This window comes from Coffea eugenioides, chromosome 8, assembly GCF_003713205.1.
Source record: "Coffea eugenioides isolate CCC68of chromosome 8, Ceug_1.0, whole genome shotgun sequence".
NCBI lineage: Eukaryota > Viridiplantae > Streptophyta > Magnoliopsida > Gentianales > Rubiaceae > Coffea > Coffea eugenioides.
The window spans coordinates 37,809,809-37,833,098 of record NC_040042.1 but is presented as its reverse complement, the minus strand read 5'-3'; the positions used below and the strand labels follow the sequence as shown (position 1 = coordinate 37,833,098).

Genomic DNA, 23,290 nt, shown 5'->3' with positions numbered 1-23,290 from the left:
CAAACAATTCTTAATTTATACTTACAATGGCAGCAGAGTTTATATAATAAAAAGCTGAAAAAGAGCTGGAAGAAGAAGGAAGAGGAGAGGGAAGAAGAAGAAGAAGAGAAGAAGAAGAAGAAGAAGAAGAAGAAGAGAAGAAGAAGAAGAAGAAGAAGAAGAAGAAGAAGAAGAAGAAGAAGAAGAAGAAGAAGAAAATCATGAAGAGCAATGCTTCCGCCACGCCATGCAATTGGCGACGGGGGCTTCGGGTGCCTTTTGGTGCTAAACACTGTGTTAGGATGGATGTTTTAGAGACCAAAAACCCCGATGATGCACCGGCCACTCTGGACCGGATGGTTGCATTTCTGGCTAGTTGCTGATAGGTTACAATTTTATCATTTATTTTATAATTAATTTTCTCTATTACTTTATTCAATGTGGATTAATTGTCAAATTCTACTCATTTTTGATAATTTGTATTTGTTACAGGAAATGGAACACAAATACCATAAAAAGGGACAAATACAACATCCAGAGGCACTTTTGAAAGATGGGAACTTTTCTGCTTTTAGTAATTGGCGAAGAGAGAGCAGATGAAACAAGACCAGGAGTCTTCCTTTTTTCCTCTGGAACGCAGCAATAGTAGAGGGCAGTAGGAATTAGACAGAAAATGGAGAAGACGGTAGTTACTACTTCTTGACTTTTCCTTTTCGTCTTTTAGTAGTTTTCTTCTCTCGTATGTCAGGAAAAGGTAGAAACCAAGGAATCATTGGCCGTAGCTTCGTTTTTTTCCTTCATTATTCGAACGTATTGAATTCTCCCGATCAAGCATAATGGCCGCTACTGTTTCATCAACTTTGTGTGGGTGTTACTCATCAGGGATGAACTAAATCCCTTTTTTTTAGTCAAGGAACAACGGAGGTTTTGATTCGTCTAAAAAATGTGAGATCGAATTAATTTTATCTATTCCTCTTATTTATTAGTATTTAAATATTCTCTGATTGTAGTGCTTATGGTTATTTAATTAATTGATTATCTTGGATCCGGATGTCGAATTGATTTGGTAACCTATTGTCAATTAGAGCATTAAATCCGTAATTGTTTAATTGTCCTGAAATAGTGACATCTGGCATGATTAGATTGGTGTCAGGGGAATATACAGGTTAATCTAAAATAACCCTGGTAGTGCGTTATTTGGTTAGAATAGGGCTCTTCTAATACGTAAGGCAATTGGGGAATTAAATCTTACAGCCGAGAATTATTTTTCAATTAGAGCAATGATTAACGGGCGTACCTTAATCACCGACATAGTAAGGAGGGGTTGATTGTCATCACTTGTTTGACGGTTATAATCTATTTATTAGTAAATAATTGGAATTACCTTTGCATCGATGATCAATTAGGTGAACCATTGCTGAAGTTATTTCTTGGCTAAACCTTTAATTATTATTACTCTGATTTTAGTGAATTGTCATTTAATTTTTAGTTAGCTATTTGTTTTTATTCGAACTGTCTTAATTGGCATCTTTTATACAAAATCACCCCCTTGTACTTTGAATTCCAAAAGAGACAAATAACCTCAGTCCCTGAAGAGACGACCCTGCTTGCCCTTTATACAAATCAATAAATCCTCGCGAATAAGCAATCCCATTCTGGTATATCGGATTAAGCAAACTCTTCGGGAATAGGGTGAATCAAGTAACCCATTGCACACTTAGAGTCTCTGCTCCAGTATTTAGAATCGGATTTTGATTACTTTAATTGGTAAGTAGAATTATTTTTATTATTACACAGACATCGACAACCTGTCAGCTACTCCGTCTTCACTTGCTCCGTCATGGCTCGTGGCTCCGGTGGTCAATATCAGAGACGTTATGGGTTGACATCGGTGGCCAAGTACTTGATTAAACACCAATATGGTGCACCACTGAGACTTCTTTTGGAGTGCCTCCTAGATAAAGAGATAGCCTGCAGTTTAAGGAAAAATTTCGTGAAAACATGTTTCTTTAATCAATTGAGAAAACTTGCAGGTTCTGTACCTTCCCATGGAAGGGAAATTGGGGAATGTGGCTGATATTTCGCCTTGAAATTCATAAAAACTGGTCGTTTATCACATTTATATGTCATTTTTTTACAACGGCTTAAGAAGGTTTTGATCTAACAGTTAAGGTTGAGAGTTTGAAAATTAGATGTCCTGATTAGATGTTAAGCTAGTGACATTTTTATGAAGAACTTTTAATGTGATCCAATTTTTATTTGTCAATCCTTTTTTCTTTTTTTTTTTTGGTATTAAAAGCAATACTAACTCAAAAAAAAAAAGATTCAAAACTGCTATTGTAAAGCATTATGATAGTTTCACGAATCCGAAAAGCCACCAACTCTAAAAGCATTATGACGACGCATTCTTCTCTAATTTAGAAAGAATAAATTTGGTATCGAAAAAATATATTTTGTCATAGTAGTAAACTCATTATCATAATTGCTTATCAAACAATAAATTTGGTATTGAAAACTCGACAATCTTTTTTTTTTTTTTTAATATATGTGGGCTAAACATATTGTTATTGCTTTAGAGAGCAATTGAACTTTATAAGGTGAGTGTATTTTGGAATATTCATTTTAATTTTTAACCAAGTCTAAAGTTTGGTTCCTAAAAGTGTCAAATTAAGAAAAAATATGTATAATTTTTAAAATCTTAACAAAGCTCAGTGAAATTGTCAGATACCTTAGAGGATGTTTATGAAATTATCCCTGTATTCTTTATGTGTTCAGTATTTGTATGAAAAATTAAAGACGATTTGATAACTATATATTTAAATGTAGGGAAGGGGACACGTTCAGAGTGGTCCACATTGTGTGGTTGTTGATTTATCTCTTATGGACAAATCTGTGCCATGCACTTCTTATCTATTTATCTCTAGGGTTGGGTTTATAAGTCCCTAGGCTGTGCTCAAGAGTTGCCGGCTTTTGAGTATTGGTCTGGGATTCGGTTTATAAAGTTGGTCTGGACTTCTTATCTATTTATCTCTTTACCAAATATAGATATATTTGCTATGGTTTTTAATGCATCTTTCCTCATTTGTATGGATATTTTGTCCCATACACTTCTCATTGCTCTACCTATAATATATAAATCTTGTAAAGTGAAAGAAAAAACATCGAACTACAAGGTGGAATTTTAAGAGATGAGCTTCCCCTATTGAGGGCCGATACATATCATTGCTACAACTGCGCGTGGTAGGGTGTGTGCTTTAATCGTCCTTTCTCCTTTTCACTTCTTAAATTTCATCCTTTTTTTTAAAAATTTTTTAAAAGAAATTTCAAGGAAATTAGAATACTATTTTGCTTTTTTTCTTTTTGTTTTACATCCCCTGGTTCGTCCTCTCTTACATATCCTGCTTTGGCTCTCCTTCACCTACTATGTGATTAGCAAAATGTCGATGATGGGCACATTTTTTGAACAAAAGCAAAAAAAAAAAAATGCTAAATTCATATTCTCTCAATTTTAATCTACACTTTGCATGAATTTTAGTGCTAATAACATAAGTTATTATTGTATTAAAGTTGTGATCGAAGGCTATGAGTGACAAAATGGATAAATGGTTTTAGTTAAATATATTGTGGATAAAATTGATCCAATCCAATTAGAACCATTTAATAAATGGATCTAATTGGATGCCATTTAAATGGATACTACAAAACCATGATTCATCCATTTAACCATTTACTCACCCAAGTCCTAAATTTAGGGTCCAAATCTGCATATCAATTTATATTCCAAAAATTTATGTATCTTCGTTGGTAATCCCAATCTTAAAAAATTTGATGCAAATGATGAAATAATGATGCTGCAAACTTATGATTTATGTAAATACTTATAAATTCAATGCAATGTCGCCTAAACAAAATATCAAATGAAAATGAATAGAGTGAGTGCTTTTTTTCTTGTTCAACTATGGAAAATTCTCTAATTTATTTGTTGAGAACAGAGACATGTAATACTATGCTATATTGCTGGGCCATCTACAATTTCTCTCTCAACAAACAAATTAGCTGCCACTTTTTTGAAAAAATAAAAATAAAATTACTTTGACATTAGTTGATGATTTTTCTATGCTTCCTTAATGAAAAATGTCTTGAGGTTCCACTGTTGTAAGAGGAAAAGAGTAAAAAAGAGACAGTTTCAGCTTATGACTGAATTAATACAGTTGTGTCTTTTTTATCATTTTCTTCTACTAATTGGATATACATGAATTATATGGATAATCCATCCATATAATGATCGTTTATATGAATGGATAAGTGGATATCTCCGTTTTGCCGCTTTTTATTATTAGAAAGTTGTGCTTCATTGTACAACCAACATTAATACAATGCTTTTATTAGTGTCCATACCATGTGTCCAAGGAATTTATGATTCGGATTCATTGTTGGATTTGCCCAATAATTATCAACTGAGCGATTGTCAGTATATTTAAATCATACCTAATTTACTATATCAAGACAATATTCACATTTATTGTACCCTTTGCATTTCGATACTTTCTGAATTAACTTAACTATAAGATTAAGAGTAAATCTTATATACAATCACGGTTAGATTCATGACACATATGTAAAAGTTAGATTTCAAATTTAAATTTTGTACAATTATCATTTATCCAAAATTGACAGTGTACACACTGTTAGTGTAGAAAAGATTAATTCTAAGGTTAACACTTCAAAAATCTTAATATGTGTTCATTGAGCACTCGTTAATCAAATCTTTCATAGTTTGACAAATAAATGGTACAAGAAGATTACATATATCTAAAAAAGGAAAGAATATATTACAATTGGGATGGGGGCAGGGATAGTTGACCTGAATAGTGTACCATTTTTTAAAGATTTTATAATGCTACGTAAACTTCTTATATATTCTTACAACAAAAAAATGATTTTTTGTTATTATTCATGTTGGTTTCATATGTAATAATTGTGTCTCTGTTGTAAAATTTTACAAGTATTTTATGTAGAGTTACACTTTATTTAAAAAATATTATATTATTCCGAAAGGTAGTGTACGCCCTGCGTCCATTACAATTGATGTACTAAGAAGTTATATTTGACGTGAAGAATTGGTTGGGAAACATATCCTATCAATTAAAATTGAAAACAGCTGCTCATTAAATCAGACAATTTCAGTGCTGCCATTGCCATACCTAAATTTCATCACTAAAAAATTCAAGATCGTTGATGGAGTCTTGCTGGGTAGAAAGCCAACATACCATAAGTGGACAAGAAGAAGAAGAAGAGCAATGGTTCTCCTACGCCATGCAGCTGATGACAATGATGACAATGCCGATGGTGCTGAACGCCGCCGTAAAGCTGGATGTGCTGGAAATCATTGCAAAAGCTGGACCTGGTGGAAAACTTTCACCCTCCGAGATTGTATCCCAAATGCCCACAAAAAACCCTGATGCACCTGATTTTCTGGACCGGATGCTTCGCCTCCTTGCCGGCTACTCGGTCTTGACTTGCTCGGTCGTTGATGGTGGTGCCGGTGCTCATCATGAAAGACGATATGGGTTGGCACCGGTTGCCAAGTACTTTATCAAACACCAATATGGAGCGACTCTGAGGCAGCTTTCGGTTTACCTTCAAAATAAACTGCTGATGGACTCCTGGTACATTTGCAAATTTTGTTTCTGATCAGTCATATCCAATTTGTTAAATTATAGACCATGCCTCAGGAAAACTTGAGTAGTAAACACCAAAAAGAGGAAACGTATATTACCAAATTTGGATCTCAATGTTTCCTATTTCTACCAAAAAAGAAAATGTATACTATAATTTTTTTTGTATAATTGCTAATAGTGACAACAATAATGTTGACTCTATTATTTTAAAATCCATCGTCAATACTGTCACTCTATTGGGGATGATCAAATGCTTCTTATATAGCAGTTAAAGGCCTTATTTTCTTCATTTTAAATTTGATATATGGAGGAACATCAACAATTTACTGATTAAGAAGACAAAATTACGTGTATGAGGCCAACTATAAAATATAAAAATGAGGAGCTATGAGTAAAATGTTGCAACAAGGAATAAACAATTATATACACTTCAAATTTTGCAATTACTTTAAGGCTATATTTTAACTTGCCACTAGTATAGTATTCTAAACTATTCAACTAATGGTACTCCCCCATTTGATTCTGAGATACAACTTGGATCAATTTCAGGTATCAATTAGAAGCTTCAGTTCTGGAAGGAGGAAATGCATTCAAGAGGACTCATGGCTGTGAACTATACGAGTATATGACAAAAGATCCCAGGTACAATGAGGCTTTCAATAACGCGATGAGCTGCCATACAAAGGTAGTCCTAGAAAAGGCCCTCGAGTCCTACAAGGGTTTTGAAAATCTCAAAACCTTAGTTGATGTGGGTGGTGCTGTTGGACAAGCCATCCATATGATAACATCTAAATACCCCAACATTAAGGGCATTAATTTTGACTTGCCACATGTTATTGAGCTTGCCCCATCCTACCCTGGTATGTATAATATCATTTGTCCTTCATGTATTGATTTTCGTGGTGACCATAGAGATTCTGCATTTGATTAATTGAATATTACTTAGGATACAAATCGAAATAAATGGCACTTACTAAGTAAAGTACATTCTTTCTTTTACTAGTCAAGACCTCATTGAGTTTGTAATAACATTAAATTATTCTTGTTCGAAGAAGTCATGCTTGATTGAGTCTTTTGCTTTCAAATTTCTGCATGAGTTTTAGATTCTGATCTACAAAATCCATGAAAGCCATACATACCTTCTGCAATTGAGTTAGAGACGTGTGAAATTGCAGGGATTGAGCATAAGGGGGGTGATATGTTTGAAAGTGTTCCAGAAGCGGACGCAATTTTTATGAAGGTAAGTTGAAAAATCAAGAATTTATATAATGTGCATGAAATTAAAGGGTTTCTTTTTTTTTTTTCTTACAATTCTTTTTTCGTGCTTATGCAATTATATTTTTCTTTTCTATTTTTTTCCCTTGGTGACACGATGATTTTATGGGGTATCTAATCATTGCAGTGGATACTTCACAATTGGGATGATGAGCATTGCGTGAAGTTGCTGAGGAATTGCTACAAGGCTTTACCAAATGATGGAAAGGTAATTGTTGTCGATGCAATCGTTCCTGTGAATCCTGAAAATAGCGAAGCAGCTGCCAAAAGCAATATGCAAATTGATCTTTTCATGATGGCTGTTTGTTCCCCCGGTGCAAAGGGGAGATCAGAGCTGGAATTTCGGGCCTTGGCTACTAAAGCAGGATTTAGAGGCATAAGAGTCGAATGTCGGCTCTTTGACCTTTGGGTGTTGGAATTCTACAAGTAGATTGATGCATGAATGTCTGCTTTTAAGAACCTGTTTTTTATTCTGATTTAGAAGTCTGATAATAATTGCAGATGTAATGCAATAACAATAAATTTTGTCTGGTTTCGTACGATTGAGCCGTCAAAAACATCTTTCATTTGTGTGCCTTTTTGTAATCCTAGTTTCGCATCATCTGCTTTTGAATAGGAGGTTTGGTTTGAACTCCTTCTGAAGATGTGCTAATGCAGCAGCTTGTCCGTTCTCGAATTTGTTGTCTTCTCTAAACAGTGAAACATCGGCATTAGTACTTAATTTCCGTTTATTGCCCTGTTGAGACAGACACCAACAATTTGTCTGCTGCATCCAAATTTTTTAGAGCTGCCTTATGCTAAATTGATTTAGGATGCAACTCATCCTTAATTCCTTGGGCACTATGTATCGATCCAACCCCATCTCATTGCACGTTTTCCATCATCTTCTCCTCAATTTCCAACAGCTTCTCATTTTGAGTGGATTGAATGGGGACCTATTCAGTAATCTGCTTCCTTAACCCTGGCTTTTGATGTTTATCTTCTGGACCCAAAATGATTTTTGGTGGAAAAACCGCTGTAAAAACATCTTCATTAACAGATGAGGACAACCTATGACTGAGAGGATTGACCTTCAAATTTTTTTCTCGTAAGCTGTCTCCTACTTATGTGTTCAAACTTCACTGCAATCTGCAAGAGCTTCTTTTGAATGTAACTTGTAAGCTTGGAGATATTGACCACCGCTAAAACTTCTAATATTGCAGCAAAACACTTAAGAAGAGATTGGATTTGCCCATTCTTTCGGAGAAGTCTTCACTGGTCAGTTACACTGCTCACAATTGAAAATACGCACCAGGCTTATGTAGGAGAGATATATATATTCTAACACATCTAGCTGGAAATGCAATACTCCAAATTTGAGTAAGGACGAAGGTGGGTGCTTTAATCTGATGTAAAATACTTGCTTTGCCTTAATTGCAATTCACCTATATAATTTTATTGTCAATTGCCTTCCTTTCTGTCTCAAGCTGCATAAACACCATGCTCCTCATGTTACCAGTAAAAAGGAGAAGGCTTCTTTTTTTTTTTTTTTTTTTTGTGGGCAATTCTTTTAGATCATGGCTTGTTTTCACTCAGATGAACCTGTGATGTAACTGATGTTGCAAGTTTGGTAATTATTACAAGTTGTGAATCTTCTGCAGATGTCATCAGGGCTTTTCGTAACATCATAAAAGAGGTATAGCAAGGTTAGTAATCTGCATCAACCCCTTTGTTTCTGCTCAAACTCACTCTTATATTACTTGAGATAAATCCTCTTATGAAATAAACTCCTCTCTCTTTATCCTGAATAGTTGATTAATATGTCATTAATCAAGTTGCCTGCTCTTTCGATTTGATTATATGTGTCATTAATCAAATTGTCTGAGATCAGTACTACTTGTCCTCTGTCTAGATTTTAAGGCATTGCAGAACAGAAGTTTCAAAAGAAGTTTGCTTGGAAAGTTAACCACCAATCAACACGTAACAATAGTGTTGCTTAAACACAGACACAAGCAATTCTTGTGCTCCCAATTAGGCCAACAATTATTCTTCCAATTAATTGATTTATACCTTTCTTTTCTTCTTGAAGAATATGAAGAGTAGCATGGATCATGAATATTATTCTGCAAATGTTGCTCTTAAACAGAAGAATGCTGCAGGTCGAATCTGATAAGGAAGATTAATAAATCATTCTTTTGAAGCTGTATTTTGTTCCTCTACTAATGGCAGTTTCAGACAGCTTCAAATAGTCATAATGCTCTGCTTTCATGGAAAAAAAAGCAATGTACAAAAGCAATCTGCATGCTCTACATTACAAAGATTGTGCTTTGCTATGTCAACTAAATACTATTATTGTCTAACACTGCGTGCCAGCTCGGTTAACTCGTACATCTACTCAAGCGAGAAGTGAGATCAATGAACATGTCTTCTCTGCAGGGGATTGTCAAACGCCCCATTGGATGATCAAAACCAAACTCTTCCTCGGCTTGGCTTAGTAATTCTTGGAATGCAGACTCATTCAGGTAAGCAACGGGAATCACAAATCGTTTCTTTTCATTTTCTCCAACATAAACTGCTAAATAGCCTCTTGGAACATCTACAGAAGCTGAAATGGCAGCATTAGACGTCAATATGGAGCGCCTAAGAATTTGCTTAGCTTGAATAATACGAGGCAGACGAATAGCCATTGTTGTACAGGATGCTTCCTTGTATTAAATCAAACAAACAATGAATAGAAAGATTTAAAGGATAAAGAAGGCTTTCTATAATGTTTGTGAATGAAGAACTGGTGCTGTGCTAATCAAGTTATGAGCTTATATACAGAAGAATCATCATTTTGTTGATGTGGTAAAGAGGCTTTTCTTCGGACATTAAAGACAGGACATGAGTCATGCATTATCACATGGTTTTGCCTCCCAACTAATGATCAAGAATTTAGAACCAAGAAGTGTAGCAGGGCCTACAACTTTCTTGAACATCTAACAAGGAGGACCCCTTTTGAACTTTAAGTATCAAGACTGAGGTTCAATGATTGCACACCAGAAGTTATTAGGCCAATGAACCTTTTTGCCATCTAAATCTTACTGTCATCTCAAGGTAATCTACAGATCTGGGAAATGTTGAAGGATGAAAATCAGTACCAAATCGAATTTGGGCTTATTCATTTTTTGTCCTACTACAGTTAATATTAGTTTACTGTTGTTGCACAGGAAGCAATCGATCTACCTACTGAAAACTCTCCACTTGCTAAATCGATTCATTTCATACCAACGGGGAATTAGAAGTTGAAATCATATCAAACAAGTAGATAGGACGTTACAGAGTTTAAATTATTCATTTCAGCGAGGGAGCATTGTCGAAGAATAGAGACTCCCATGTAGCCTGCAGTACAGAAGCACTCTGGTGAAGTACCAATTGTAACATCTCTGAAGCAAAAGCTGCTTGGAGTAGCTATGCAACATTACATCTAGAAAATTTGTGCTAACTGGAATTGAAAGAAAAGCAACTTCAACATTTTTGAATTTTTTCTGAATATAGGATGTGGCTGGGCTTGCTGTCACCTTATGGAAAGGAGGAATCTCAGTAATCCCCAGTTTCACGCTTCGACTTTGTTCATACTTGCTCTCTCTCAGTTCTTGAAAATCATTTAAACTATTTTTTTTTGGGTGTTCTCTTGAAATGTTAACTCATATACATGTTACCCACTTTTCTTTTGAGAGAAAGGAGATATTACCAATCTCCATCTGGTATGGACATGGCAAGGTTTTTAGTTTATTTTTTGAGAAAGACATGCTTGGTCAGTTCCATTTTGCTATTTAATCCACCCAATATATTAACAAGCAGAATATACATTGATACCCAACTTTTTAATTGGTATATAAGCATTTTGCCTTAGTATGTAGAACCATCAACCAACATGATGTGCATCGCTCGTCTCCGCAGAACTGTGTGATGTTCATTGTGTTACTAGTTTATGTCAAGAATACATTGATACCCAACTTGTGTAAGCAATTGGCTAAATATGTAGAACCATCAACAAACATGATATGCCTTACTTGTATCTGCTCAACCAGGTGCATAAAAGATAATGTTAAGAATGCACTATAACTTGACTTCTAGTTGAGCAATTTGGGAACATCAACCAACATTGAATGTGTTGCTTGTCGCTGCTGAAATATGTGATGCTTATTATCTTACTAGTATGCATCAATACTACTAGAATCACCAATGAACATAACATTAATTTCTTGTCTCTGTAGAACCATTTGTTGCTCAGAAACTTATTAGTTTACATCATAAGAACATCTTCATGTGTCGAACCTCCTTTGTCTGTCAGCAGCCATGACCAACTCTAAAGTTTGTGATCTTAGTGGATACTTGGTGAGCGCAATCAAACAACAGAAAATCATATTATTTTTTTTATGTGGACCTCAATGTCAAATGTATTTTTTTACCGCCCTCTCATGTCAAAAGATCTTTCACCACCTTCTCCTCTCTTCCTGTACTATATATATCTGCTGCCATTCAAACCAAATCCAACATAACAAAACCTCGTCCACGAAGTGCAAGAATCAATCACAGTGAGCTTTAACCAGGAATAATGGGTATTCACGTGCCACGAATTTTTCATGCTAAGCAGATTATGAATCGAGTTCTTTCAAATTTAGGAGGTAAAGATGTACCAAAAGGCCACTTTGCTGTTTATGTAGGGGAAGCCAGTAGGAAGAGATATGTGATCCCATTATATTACCTTAACCATCCTTCATTTCGGTGCTTGCTACCCCAGGCTGAAAAAGAGTTTGGATTCAACCACCCTATGGGTGCTCTGACAATTCCATGCACGGAAGAAATTTTTATCAATCTCACCTGCAACTCTAGGTCCCCATAAGGAGGATAAACAAGCCGTGATTGCAAATTTGGAAGCTTATGTTTTAGCAGAATTGCTAGAATCTGGTAAATCCAATTTTGGAAAAAAGCAGAACTAGATTTTTTTTTGGGGGGCACCCTCGGTGCATACTGTAAATACAATTTGTCATGGAACAGATTGACATCTTCACTTGGCATTTTTCCTTTTCTTCTTTTGGTATTTAATTCATAGCTACATGATAAAATGGCTTAAATCTGCAAAGCAGAAAATGTACGAATTCATACCATACGCTACTGTAATTGATCAACCACTTCAAAGTTAATGGATAATGAAATTTCCAACATGTAATCCATGAAGTAACAGGTTTCTTGCCAGAGAAGCCATGTTCTAATGGCATGTACGTTTAACACACAAATTTGTCAATTCCTCCACCGCGTACAAGGTCTATATTGCTTCAGAAGTTTGTAGTTTTATGACTTTCTCCAATTACTGATCATTAAATTATGCCTCTTCTCCTAGCTGACAATATTGCTTTGTAACATGTAGTGGCAAGTGAGAGATCAGATTAGGAATGTCTAATCCGTTAGCAGAAAATGAAAACTGGAAAGTTGGAGAGAGAAAAAGAAACTTTACCACCTCGTAAACTTCTGGAAATGTTATCACTGGAGCTTTTCCATTGTTCATGTGCGATACCATAGTCTCATTTACGCAGTGCTCTGTCTGAAATGAATTCAAATGCTGAAAGGCATTAGCCACTTGGGCATGGCTTTGATGCGAGTCTATCATGTGATGATAAGGGATTTTGGATGTTCAAGTTTTTAGTATGTAGATTGGTTTCTTGACATGCAACAACAGCTAAAACTTGAATAAATCAACCTTAGGAGGCACACTGAATAAGCTCGTATTCCATTAGGTAGCTAGTAATTTTAACCCTTCATTGTTTCCAAAACTCGCTAGTTACTTGGAGATGAAAGTAGGGATTTAACTGCCAAAAAAAGCTTTACAGCTACAATGTCTGCTATGCAATCATTGAATGCTCACTCCCCAGTCTTGATATTTTTTAATTTCTGAAGTGGTCCTCTCTGTTTCTTGTTGAAGGAAGTGGTAGGCCCTGATAAGCTTCAACGAGTACATGGTTCTGCATTCTTGATAGGAAGGCATAACCATGTGATACCTCATCAGCTATTATCTCTAATGTCCACCAAAATGCCTCTTTAGTCTTCAACACTTACACAGCATCAAGATAAAAAAAAAAAACTTGTGATTCTTCTATATATACCCTTCCAACTTGTTTGTTAAACATAATCTATCAAACACTGATCGAAAACTTTTCTTTTTTCTCTTGCAAGTCTTCCTACCTTTCTTTTTTTTCAACCAAGCTATACGAGAAAGCATCCCAAGCAAAGTAATGGCCATCCGTCTGCCTCGTATTATTCAAGCTAAGCAAAGCCTTAGACCATCTTCCAAGGATGTTTCGAAGGGCTATATTGCAGTTTATGTTGGAGAAAGTGAAAAGAAGCGCTTTGTGATTCCCATAGCTTACCTGAATCAGCCTACATTCCAAGAATTGTTGAGTCAAGCTGAGGAAGAATTTGGCTTTGATCATCCAATGGGGGGTTTGACAATCCCTTGCAGAGAAGACAAGTTCATTGATCTGACCTCTTGCTTGAGTAAAAACATGAGTTAGCAGCACTGGCATGTAAATTTAGAGAACAGTAGTAGTTTTTTATATATATGAGATAGCAAGGCACAATTTTTGTGACGTAGAAAACAGATAAATTTTGTACAGTTTCCTTTCTTCCATCAAAGAAAGAAGAGGATTATGAATAGTGGCACATGCTTCGTTTGCATTCTCTCTCATTTTTTAAAAAATCCTTTGTGAGTATGCAATTTGACTGAGAAAGGAAGAAAGGAAATGCAGGCCATACTTCCAAACAGATGAAGATATAATTGATGAGGGAAATGAAGAACTAGAATTCTTTTCTCACTTGGACTATGAAGCTAATGATCTTCCCACAATCTTCCTGTCTTCCCTCTGATGCATCATCCATCCATCATGAAATTGAAAGTTAAAATCTAGAAGACAAGTTGATAAACCTATTTGGCAAATCTGTAGTGCTTCTTCCCCCCCCCCCCTCCCCCCCTTCCTTCCTGTCTTCCTGTCTTTTTACAAGTCTCTTACCGAAAACCTTGATGACTGTTTGATGTTATTCCCTTAATAAAATATGTTGTGCCTGTAAATACTAAATAGTCAGTGACTGGCTTTTTACTGACTCAAATGTCATTACTGTGATACCTACACAAAAAGCATGTACAACTGCAGGAGAGTCTTGTACAACTTGAATTTTATTTGGTTGATTTCAAATGCAGCCATGTTGGAGAGCCCTGGAGGCTGGCCTCGCCCCATGATACCAAAACAGGCAAACAACTTCAAGATTTTTAAAATTTTTTGTCAAGTTGTCATTTGGGCTTGCGACCATGTAATGGAGAAGAGGAAGGTTCAGGAATACAATTCAGCCACTTCATTTGTGCTTGTGCTTACTCTTGCACACTTCGTGTCCTTTCTGACATTGTCTACTCTGTTTTTGTTCTTTTTTTTTTTTACCTCAAAATGTTCATTTACGCATCATTGAATTCCTTGGATGGGGCATCCAATTATGTCTTGCTGTTGAACTTTAGCTCTGCTAGACATTTATCTAAATCAAGATCATTTGAATCCAAGAAAGAAGTGGGAGAATCGCAAATTTGACCTTGCTCCAAAGTATCTGCACTAATCTCACCCAGTGGCTTCCTACTAAAAGGGTGTCCAAGTAGAGAAAGGGGCAGCTTGAATATCATCAATCCTCTTGTTTGTATACTGACTAGTCTCCCCCAAACCAATAGGATGGAGAAGCCAAGGCATGATCAACCAAAGAAGGTCCAACTCTAGACTTTAATTGTTTCCTACTCCAGACTCTTGCGCTGCTAGCTTCAGAGTTTCATCTTTAGAAAAATAAAACTGCAGGCACCCCTTTGCGTTTGGAAGTCTGTTTATCCGCAAGGGAGAAAGCACCAGAGAGTCACCAAGAAAGTCGGCAAAAGACCGGCTAAAGGGGCTGTGGCTGAAGGGTAGCCATGAATGCAAAAAGAAAACCTTATAATGCAAAAATTTAATAGGGAAGAAGAACTACCCTAAAATAATTAACTTCACCATTTTACGGCGAACTTTGAGTTGAAACAACAACAATGAAGATAGGGTGATCTGATTTCCAAAAGCCGAAAGACATCCTAAACTTTTGCTTGTTCATGCCCATTACATATTCTCCCAAGACATACATGTATAATAAGGGACGGTACAAAATTTAGTTAAATTGAGGTCCAAAGCTATCTCCAAAAGCCAAAATTGTAAAAGAGAAATGAAAATTAAACATCAGAACTTTCAGGTTCAATCCATGATAGATCAATATCCACATCGCCGATGTCTTAAATGTTCCATCAGAAAAGGAAACTAATAGTCATCCTTCAAGGCCTTTCTTTAGTCATATGGAATTTGAATGTATGCCGCGTCGCATACAAATGGAATGTCAGCATACATTCCAGCAAGGGCACACCTCATGGACTCTAAAACAGTAAACAGGTAAGCAAATGCAACAGCAGTCCAAAAGTGCATTCCAATCTTTCCCCAGTATACAGAAAGAGGCATCCAGCGGCTCACAGTGCCAATAACCTGCAGAGCTATCTCAAGAAGCATGCCCATCACCACATGGAATCTGAAGAAATGAGGCCACTCTTTTCTCCTAACAACTCCTAGATATGCAACGAAAAAATATGCCATCAGAAACCAACTTGGCAACCTCCCTATGGCTCCCAAAAAAGGGTATGTTAAAAACTCAAAATCCTCCAAGAAGGGATGTAGATGATATGCTGTCTCAGCATACATCCATGTTTCATGAAGAGGCATCAGATAAGGGAGGCATGCCAAAGTTCTCCACCACCACCTGGGCTTCTTGGTCATGGCAGGGTATCTATAGCTGTAAGGAACATCATCCTTTGCTGCCCTTGGAGGTCGAAAAAACTGGCGGCGCTTAGGTAACCTAGGTACAGCATGTGATAGCCCACCTAGTTCACCATTTAACAGTGGTGATGAAGCAAAAGAAAGACTGAGAATCTGAATTCCTGAAATGACCAATCAGAACAATATTTAAGAAAATGATTAATAGAGATGAAAACTGTAATAGACTTAAAAACATCTGAAACAGCTAAGATAAGGCAAAAATATTCCATAATTAAGGACAAAAGCAAAGAGGATGGCTGCCAAAACAAAAATTCAAGGGCTTCAAAATCATTTGAACAATTGGCCATTGATATTTTCAGAATATCAATGGTGGTTTTCTGGAGAGACTCTGCACATGAAAAGCCCATTGTCCATATGTACCATTAAATTCTAACCTGATCTGTCTTATAATGCAATAACAACATACTATTTTTTATCTAATTGCTCCCTTCAGGTGGTCAACACCAAAGTGAACAAGCATGTAGACTCTGATCGCTGGTGTACTAAATTGTTTGGACATGGGCAAACAACAGTGAAGCAGAATTACTTGAGATGGCAATGACTTTAATCGCATCTAGTTCTACTTCCACTTCAATCCAGTAAAGTTGATAGGTAGTAGGAAAAACTTTTCCCCCACAGTTCAATTCATAAAGATGGCAAGACTATATCTTGTTCGAAAAATATGAACTCAAATCTATACAGAAACTTAAGAGGGCCATCCAGCTACAGAGGCCCTTTAAGATATATGAGAAAAGGACAACTGAGAAAAATTACATAACTGAGAAATAAACATTTCCTTTACCTAAACATCAGCAACCCAAAGCACAGGAGCCACCTGGTTTTATATCAAAATAAATAGGATAGAGATAACACTCTACGTATATGTTTATAAGCGACAAGGCTGGATAATAAATAACCCTCAAAAGATAGACAGACACACCTTTCAAGCAGGATATACGGTTGTGATGCGGGGCCCAAGAACTTCCAGCACTCGCTAATACAACGCTGGGAGACAAACAAGGTATGCCTGAAGATGCTAACCTATAAGACTTCAGATTACATGCCATGTAAGGCATAGAAGCATCTCCAGAGTTCAAACGGCATCCATGTAAAATCATATTCAGTTACCTTGTAAAGGTCTACAATCAAGAAAGTGAAAACATTTCACACACTTCAATATGACAGAAAAAATGAAAATTAAATTCAAAATCAGAAAAATAGAAGCAAAGTGGAAGACTTTTCTTTTCTCATGATATTACTACAGTAACAAGAAATTGACGCACATAAACCTCCAAGTAAACCCATAAAAGAAGACTGCTTAATAAATCACAGAAGACTACTCAGAAAATTCAGCACTTTGGACTGAAACGTCACTAGAAGGGAAGAACAGATAATTGTGCGTGTGCACCACATGTAGATCCTAAGTAGATGCCTTCACAAACTCTTAATAGATATTACAACAACTTAAAACTTTGAAGCAGTATCGAAAACTCATCCACCTTTCAATACCTTCTACTGACGATTCACTTCGTCACTTTTCACAATAGTGATTACCAGAGCCTTTCAAAACATTAAGGAAAAGTGGGTGCATATCCATCTAGTTTTGAAGATTGTACTTGAAAATTTACTACATTCCAATAATTCATTGCAAGCATTTTTATTCATATCAACAGCATTTTTATTCATATCAACCGTGATTACCAAAGGTCCAAAACCCAATGGCTAAATCAATGAGCTATGCAGCTGAGCCTCAAACAAATCTTCCACGGGCTGGGTCTAATACGTAAATTGGGCAAGCAATATCCTCATCTAATGCATTTTCAGGCTTCCCAAATGACTTTCTGTCTAAGCATTTTATGTCTGCATTTCCAGAGAAATCACAGAATAATCTCAAAATGAAGTAAACAAAAAAACCATTTTTGCTTGAATTTCCCCGAATATGATAATCCCAAAACCACAAATATGAATTACCAGTCCTGATCCTATCTTTCCATACTAATTACAATGCAAAAGAAGAGAAGCACAATATTTCGTAAAAAACAAACAGCCAAAATTTTCATACATTTAACAAGAATGTACAATCTTTGCCAATTTCTGCAAATATAATACAATATTTAACCCCCCAAAAAAAAATCCCCGTAAAACTCAAAACCCATTAGTCAAAATCCAAGACCCAGTAAAGAACAGGTCCAAAAATCCCAAAATACAGGTTATAAAAAAAAATTGGCACACTTGTCTGCTATTAGAAACCCTGTATATACCTGTAAGATTATAGTGGTATACAGAAATTCACACACTACCACACGAACACACACAGTAAGAAAGATAAATCGAAACAGAAATTTTACCTAAATGGAGAAAGAGCGTGGATTCATGGGAGTTGGGAGTGGGGAGAGTGGAGTGAAAAGGAGCCGATGGCGAGCTGAAAAACACAGGGTTTATGACTTTATCCAACCTCTTTCACTCTTCCGCTCAGCTTATTGTAGCTTTGGAAAATTAAGATCGGAAAATTGAAAAAAAAAAATTAATTTAAAAAGTACCCCTTGAAGACTTGTTATTTCCTTGTTTTGCCCCACTGCTAAGTGCTACTACCACTTGCAACTCACAACCCCTCTCTCTCTCTCTCTCTCTCTCTCTCTCTTGGCTTTTTTAAAAAAATTAAAAAATTTTTTTATTAGAAATACTCTATTAAGTTGACATTTCTTCCCTATCACTTTTGACGTGTTAGATGTTTTTAGCCAGAGGATGAATAAGTTGAACGAAATATTAATTTGAGTTGAAATTTTTGTTTGAGAAGATTAAATTAGAATGTTGAAAAACGAAAAATGAAAAATTCTTTTTGTCAATAAGTTAGACTGTATGACTATAGTTAAAATAAAAAATTGGCATTTAGATTTTGTTTGCTTTTTTTTTTAAAAAAAAATCATAGTGTAACACTTTCTGATATATAATGTACCATTTTAACATAAAAAAAGATGATTAGAAAATAAAAAAGTGGTGAATAAACTTGTTTAGAGAATATTTTTCTAATAGAGTAATTACTCAAGAAAATCTCTTCCTATAAGTCATTATTTTAGCTTCATATCATTTATTTCTTTGTTATGTTTTACGGAAATTACGAAAAATATAGACTTAATCTGGAAAGTTTTCATTATTAATTAAATAAAAGTGGGTCTGTTGCACCACTGTGGTTGGGAAAATAAGCCCAAGCATAGCAATCCACACAATGACCCAACCCTTCCAATAGATTCATAATTTCAGACATCATCTTGCCCAGTTGGGTAATGATAGTTGTACGTTGGGCTGCTTGTGAGATGTGACCCACTGCATATTTTGGGTCAGTTGGGTATGAAGTGAAGACCAATTGGGTATCCACAACTTTGTCAACTTTCCGTACAATTTGAGTTATTCCCTTTTTTTTTTTTTTGTGACTTGTAGTTTTGGTTTCATTCTTTATTTTCAAATGTTTGCATTTTTAATGCTTTAAGCATTACAACATCTTCGTTCTTAACCTTTAAGGATCAACTTTTTTGGAGAATATCGCTTGGAGATAACACTTGAAACAAGGAAATAAATATGTAAAAATGAAAATAAAGGGACTGGGAAAAACTCCAAAAGAAAGGCAAGGAATAAAACAACGGAAAAAAGTTATTTTCTTTTTAAAGTGAGAGTACAAGTAACCCACAATGGTGGGATCAATACAAATTGATTACAGCCAACAATTAAGGTTTGCGTTTGATAAAACTGAAGTTTGAATATATTAAATTAATGAGTTGTTAATTATTAAATTAATACATTTGAGTGCATATTATATTAAGTGATAAGTGAATAGTTTATCATTTATTCTTTGAAGCAAATTTTACTTAAAAATTCAGTGTCACTTAATTAATTTAGATATTCAATTTTTAGTTATCAAATGCATCTGAACATATTTAGATCTGAACCAATTAAATTTAAATGCTGATTAGGTTATTAAATAGGGCCAATGTGATTAACAAAACAAGAATACAAACTAATGCATAAATAGTGAGATGATAACTAACATAAAGTTAGATAAAAATTTACATTTAATGAAACTTGAATCCAAGACTTTTAATTGATCACAACCTAAAACTTTTGGTTCCTGAAATTCAAAAAGAATAAAATAAGTTAGACAATTTAATTGAGAGAAATTTAAACATGGAGTTCTAACTTATACTTTTTCTTTCTTAAACTCTCAAGCGAGATCTAACTCATTAGAGACTGAAATTCTTACCTCATGTAAACTTTTTTATTAATCAATGCAGTAATTGCATAATGTGGAATATACTGTAAAATGGCCCTCCAGCTTCTTGGCTAGAATTGTTCCAATTCAAGTTTCACTGCTTCATATGTTGTAGTCCCATACTTAGAGATCCTAGGTCCAAATATCTCTGTTTGTGCTGTTAACTAATTATAATTGTTTGTATTGATCCTACCATTGTAGGTTGTTATAATTTTGTAGAAAAAAGTACATAACTAAAAAATTTCACTGCTTTATTAGTCCTGGCTGATATATGCTCCAATTATCGTAAGATCGTCGTGAACTTTTCATGTTTGCTGTCTGCCAAATTTGAGAAAGAATTTGTGGTTGGCCCATTGAAGCCACTGGCAGAGCCAAGATTTGGATCTTAGGGGTAAAGGTCGCAGATGAGTCGAGCAGCTCATTCAAGCTTGAGCTTAACCGAGCTCGAGCTACTTAGAGTCTGGCTATTGAGTTGAACTCGAGCATTTAGGTATTCTATTCGAAAACTGGTCAAATTTTTGAGATTCATATAGAGCTTGAGTTTGAGCTTGAATTTAGGTAATGCATTTTGAGTTTGAACTTGAATATACTAATATTTGAATTCAACCTAGCTCGTTGCCACCTTATTTAGGGGCAAGATATGTTAAAAAAAGTGTCTAATTAAAATTACAGTCACTTAATAAAAATGTTAGTAGAAAGCAAAGCGTATAAAAAATGAGGCAAGCTAATTCTATGCTATGGGTTAGGTTAACGGCGGCCTTAGTACTTATTAAGAGAGACATAAAGTGTTGATTTTTGTAAAAGTAAAATTAGTTTGAGAAAGAGGATAATAAGTATTAATGTGTGCATTGATATAATAAATAAGTGTTAATGTGTGTTGATATAGTAAATCAAGTGTAATATATGTGTACCAACGAGTGCCCACTAGGAATCAGATAGAAAAATTCTTACGTGGATTTAGCTAACGGATGTCCATGAGAAAATCATTAAGAGGATTTCAAATGTTAATTTTTTGTCAGAAGTGAAATTAATTTGGAAAAGCATTTAAATGTAGAGGCACACTAAATGTGAGTGTGTATATTCATGTGGTAACTATGTATAAATTAGGTGTATTGAAGAGCGTTCGGGGGTCAGAAAAATCCATGGTATATATATGTTTAAATTTGTAAATCATTGTAATTTAGACCTTGGCCACTATTATTGTACTATCACTGTATAATTCCAAAGTTTATGAGGGAACTTTATCCAAAACAAAAGTTTTGGATGGGGGTGGCAAAATTTAAACTAGGAGAAGTCCTTTACTGAAATTCTTATTACATCAAAACAACTTTGAAATTATTGGGGCCGCGAGACAGGTGGTTCCGCCCTGATTGAAACACCGATCAATTGCACGCAATACTTAGAGATGTGTCATGATCAGTTTCATCGTAAGATATATATTTGTCAAGGAGCAAACTTTGATGCTGAAGGGGCCAAAAAAAGAAAAAAAAACCTTCAAATCAATTGCCTATATGGGGGAATTTAATTAGCTATCCTCACAGTTTTCAGTTTCCCACAAAATAGAAGTTCCCAATTTCTACTTGACTTGTAGTTTGGGTATAAACATACAAATTAGAATGGGAATCATTTGATTACCAAATTAAAAGAAAGAAAGAAAGAAAGAAAGAGATCATATATATATATATATATATATATATATATATTAAAGTCGTATTTTCATCCTTATCCCTTTATTTTTTCTCTTTTCTATGTGACTTAACGACATAGAAAGTAGTTTCAACGTGCTCTATAAAATAACCTACGCTCTTCCATCTCTCTCTTCTTTTGCCTTTGTTCATTTATTCCATGATTTCTTGGTGTTTTTTCTTAACAAATTCTGTATGGAGTTATTTCTCTCCTTTCATATACATGTAATCAATTATAAATATCTATCTAAATTTAATTTCAAATATAAAATCGTCCTTGTCATCCAAGTTCTATAAAATCATCCTTATCATTCTATCCTATATTTGCTCTCTCTCTTCTTTTGCCTTTGTTTGTTTATTCCATGATTTTCATTTTTTTTTAACAAATTCTATATGGTGCTTATCTCTCTCCTTTCATAAGCATGTAATCAATTATCAATATCTATCATGTAATCAATTATCAATATCCATCTAACTTTAATTTCAAATATAAAATCGTCCATCATGATTGGTGGAAGTAACAACCAATACCAACCTGAAGTATCGTCTTCCCAGATCCCAAGTACAACAGATTGTAGACACCAAAAATTTTGCCAATTCATTCATTTTTATTTTATTTTATTTATTTTTGTATTTTTGTTGTCTTTTAGAAAAAAAAGAAAAAAATGAAATGAAAAAGTTATTTAAACAAAATCATTTTTTGTTTTCTTGGTTTTGTAGGAAAAAACTGAAAAGAAAAGAGGAAGAAAAATCAATCAAAAATCAGGTTTTGTTAAAAAAAAAAAACGTGGTTCCTCATTCCTTCACCTGCTTCGTACAAGAATGAAGCTTGGTACAGGTACAAAATTGCAGTTGGATATTTGGAGCGATTTTACCTCGTTTTTTGGTTTTTGTTTTCTTTACTCTAAGCCTCCCCAGTACAAGGCCAACTCATATCAGTAGGAATCATCAAGATTTGTCTGGAATCCAAGCTATCAAATAACTCCAAATCAGTCATTAAAAGCCAACCCATCTCCACCATTGCTCTTAGGGTTTGGGGGGGGGGGGTTGTTCCATATAAATGCATAGAAATGGAGCCATTCGGGTAAGAAAGAAAGGGGAGGCGATGGAAAAAGAGAAAAGAGAAGAAGAGAGAGAGAGAGAGAGAGAGCAAGAAAAAAGTGGAGAAAATTTTTTGTGAAAACCTTGAGTCAGGGTTGAACATCCAGCTTTCTTCTTGAGCAAAATCCAACCTCAATCTCAGTCATCTCAGCGTTTTTTTCCCAATATGCACTATCTACGTTTGTAGAAGTGCAACTTTCGTTCAAAAAATTTCCAGAAAAAACCCCTCCAAGTGCGTGAAATTCGAGCTCGAATCTGCTGCTTTATCAACCAGTGAACATCCTACAACAAAACTTCAGCCATCAAATTCCAACCTTGAAGCTAATTTTTCTTGGATTCCCCACGTTTATTTGGTGTCTTCAAACATAAAAGGTAAGCTTAAATCTGCAACAAATTTGCCCAATTTTGTTCTTAGCCTTGTCTTTC

General features: G+C 35.1%; 5 protein-coding genes across 7 annotated transcripts; 3 read left to right on the top strand and 2 right to left on the bottom strand.

Moving 5' to 3' along the window:
- The first annotated feature begins 3,071 nt into the window (after positions 1-3,071).
- LOC113779335 (caffeic acid 3-O-methyltransferase-like) lies at positions 3,072-7,656 on the top strand. 2 transcript variants are annotated; one of them, XM_027324895.1, is made up of 5 exons: positions 3,072-3,219; positions 5,211-5,648; positions 6,210-6,520; positions 6,836-6,900; positions 7,063-7,656. In XM_027324895.1, the coding sequence occupies exons 2-5, from the start codon at positions 5,218-5,220 to the stop codon at positions 7,363-7,365; spliced, it is 1,110 nt and encodes a 369-aa protein (XP_027180696.1). In that variant the 5' UTR covers positions 3,072-3,219; positions 5,211-5,217; the 3' UTR covers positions 7,366-7,656. The 2 variants fall into 2 exon arrangements, with proteins under 2 accessions (XP_027180696.1, XP_027180695.1); XM_027324894.1 differs by lacking the exon at positions 3,072-3,219 and having other exon boundaries at positions 5,029-5,648.
- Positions 7,657-8,972: 1,316 nt separating this feature from the next.
- On the bottom strand, positions 8,973-10,004 carry LOC113779336 (auxin-responsive protein SAUR22-like). The gene has a single exon (XM_027324896.1). The coding sequence runs from the start codon at positions 9,599-9,601 to the stop codon at positions 9,293-9,295; it is 309 nt and encodes a 102-aa protein (XP_027180697.1). The 5' UTR covers positions 9,602-10,004; the 3' UTR covers positions 8,973-9,292.
- A 1,552-nt stretch (positions 10,005-11,556) lies between these two features.
- Positions 11,557-11,802, top strand: LOC113780691 (auxin-responsive protein SAUR21-like). Its single transcript, XM_027326472.1, has one exon. The coding sequence runs from the start codon at positions 11,557-11,559 to the stop codon at positions 11,800-11,802; it is 246 nt and encodes an 81-aa protein (XP_027182273.1).
- Positions 11,803-13,109: 1,307 nt separating this feature from the next.
- LOC113779271 (auxin-induced protein 15A-like) lies at positions 13,110-13,768 on the top strand. Its single transcript, XM_027324815.1, has one exon. It carries the CDS (start codon positions 13,190-13,192, stop codon positions 13,466-13,468), a length of 279 nt encoding a protein of 92 aa, XP_027180616.1. The 5' UTR covers positions 13,110-13,189; the 3' UTR covers positions 13,469-13,768.
- A 1,180-nt stretch (positions 13,769-14,948) lies between these two features.
- On the bottom strand, positions 14,949-18,280 carry LOC113779270 (protein TIC 20-I, chloroplastic). 2 transcript variants are annotated; one of them, XM_027324813.1, is made up of 3 exons: positions 18,163-18,280; positions 16,755-16,953; positions 14,949-15,936 (listed from the first exon to the last, which is right to left on the bottom strand). In XM_027324813.1, the coding sequence occupies exons 2-3, from the start codon at positions 16,930-16,932 to the stop codon at positions 15,296-15,298; spliced, it is 819 nt and encodes a 272-aa protein (XP_027180614.1). In that variant the 5' UTR covers positions 16,933-16,953; positions 18,163-18,280; the 3' UTR covers positions 14,949-15,295. The 2 variants fall into 2 exon arrangements, with proteins under 2 accessions (XP_027180614.1, XP_027180615.1); XM_027324814.1 differs by having other exon boundaries at positions 16,755-16,922.
- Between the last annotated feature and the right edge of the window lie 5,010 nt (positions 18,281-23,290).

Coding starts and splice junctions, on each gene's coding strand:
- LOC113779335 (XM_027324895.1), top strand. CDS start 5,218: ATGGAGTCTTGCTGGGTAGAAAGCCAACATACCATAAGTGGACAAGAA. Junction 5,649..6,209: donor AAACTGCTGATGGACTCCTG/GTACATTTGCAA, acceptor GATCAATTTCAG/GTATCAATTAGAAGCTTCAG. Junction 6,521..6,835: donor GCTTGCCCCATCCTACCCTG/GTATGTATAATA, acceptor GTGAAATTGCAG/GGATTGAGCATAAGGGGGGT.
- LOC113779336 (XM_027324896.1), bottom strand. CDS start 9,601: ATGGCTATTCGTCTGCCTCGTATTATTCAAGCTAAGCAAATTCTTAGG.
- LOC113780691 (XM_027326472.1), top strand. CDS start 11,557: ATGAATCGAGTTCTTTCAAATTTAGGAGGTAAAGATGTACCAAAAGGC.
- LOC113779271 (XM_027324815.1), top strand. CDS start 13,190: ATGGCCATCCGTCTGCCTCGTATTATTCAAGCTAAGCAAAGCCTTAGA.
- LOC113779270 (XM_027324813.1), bottom strand. CDS start 16,932: ATGATTTTACATGGATGCCGTTTGAACTCTGGAGATGCTTCTATGCCT. Junction 15,937..16,754: donor CCGTATATCCTGCTTGAAAG/GTGTGTCTGTCT, acceptor TGGTCATTTCAG/GAATTCAGATTCTCAGTCTT.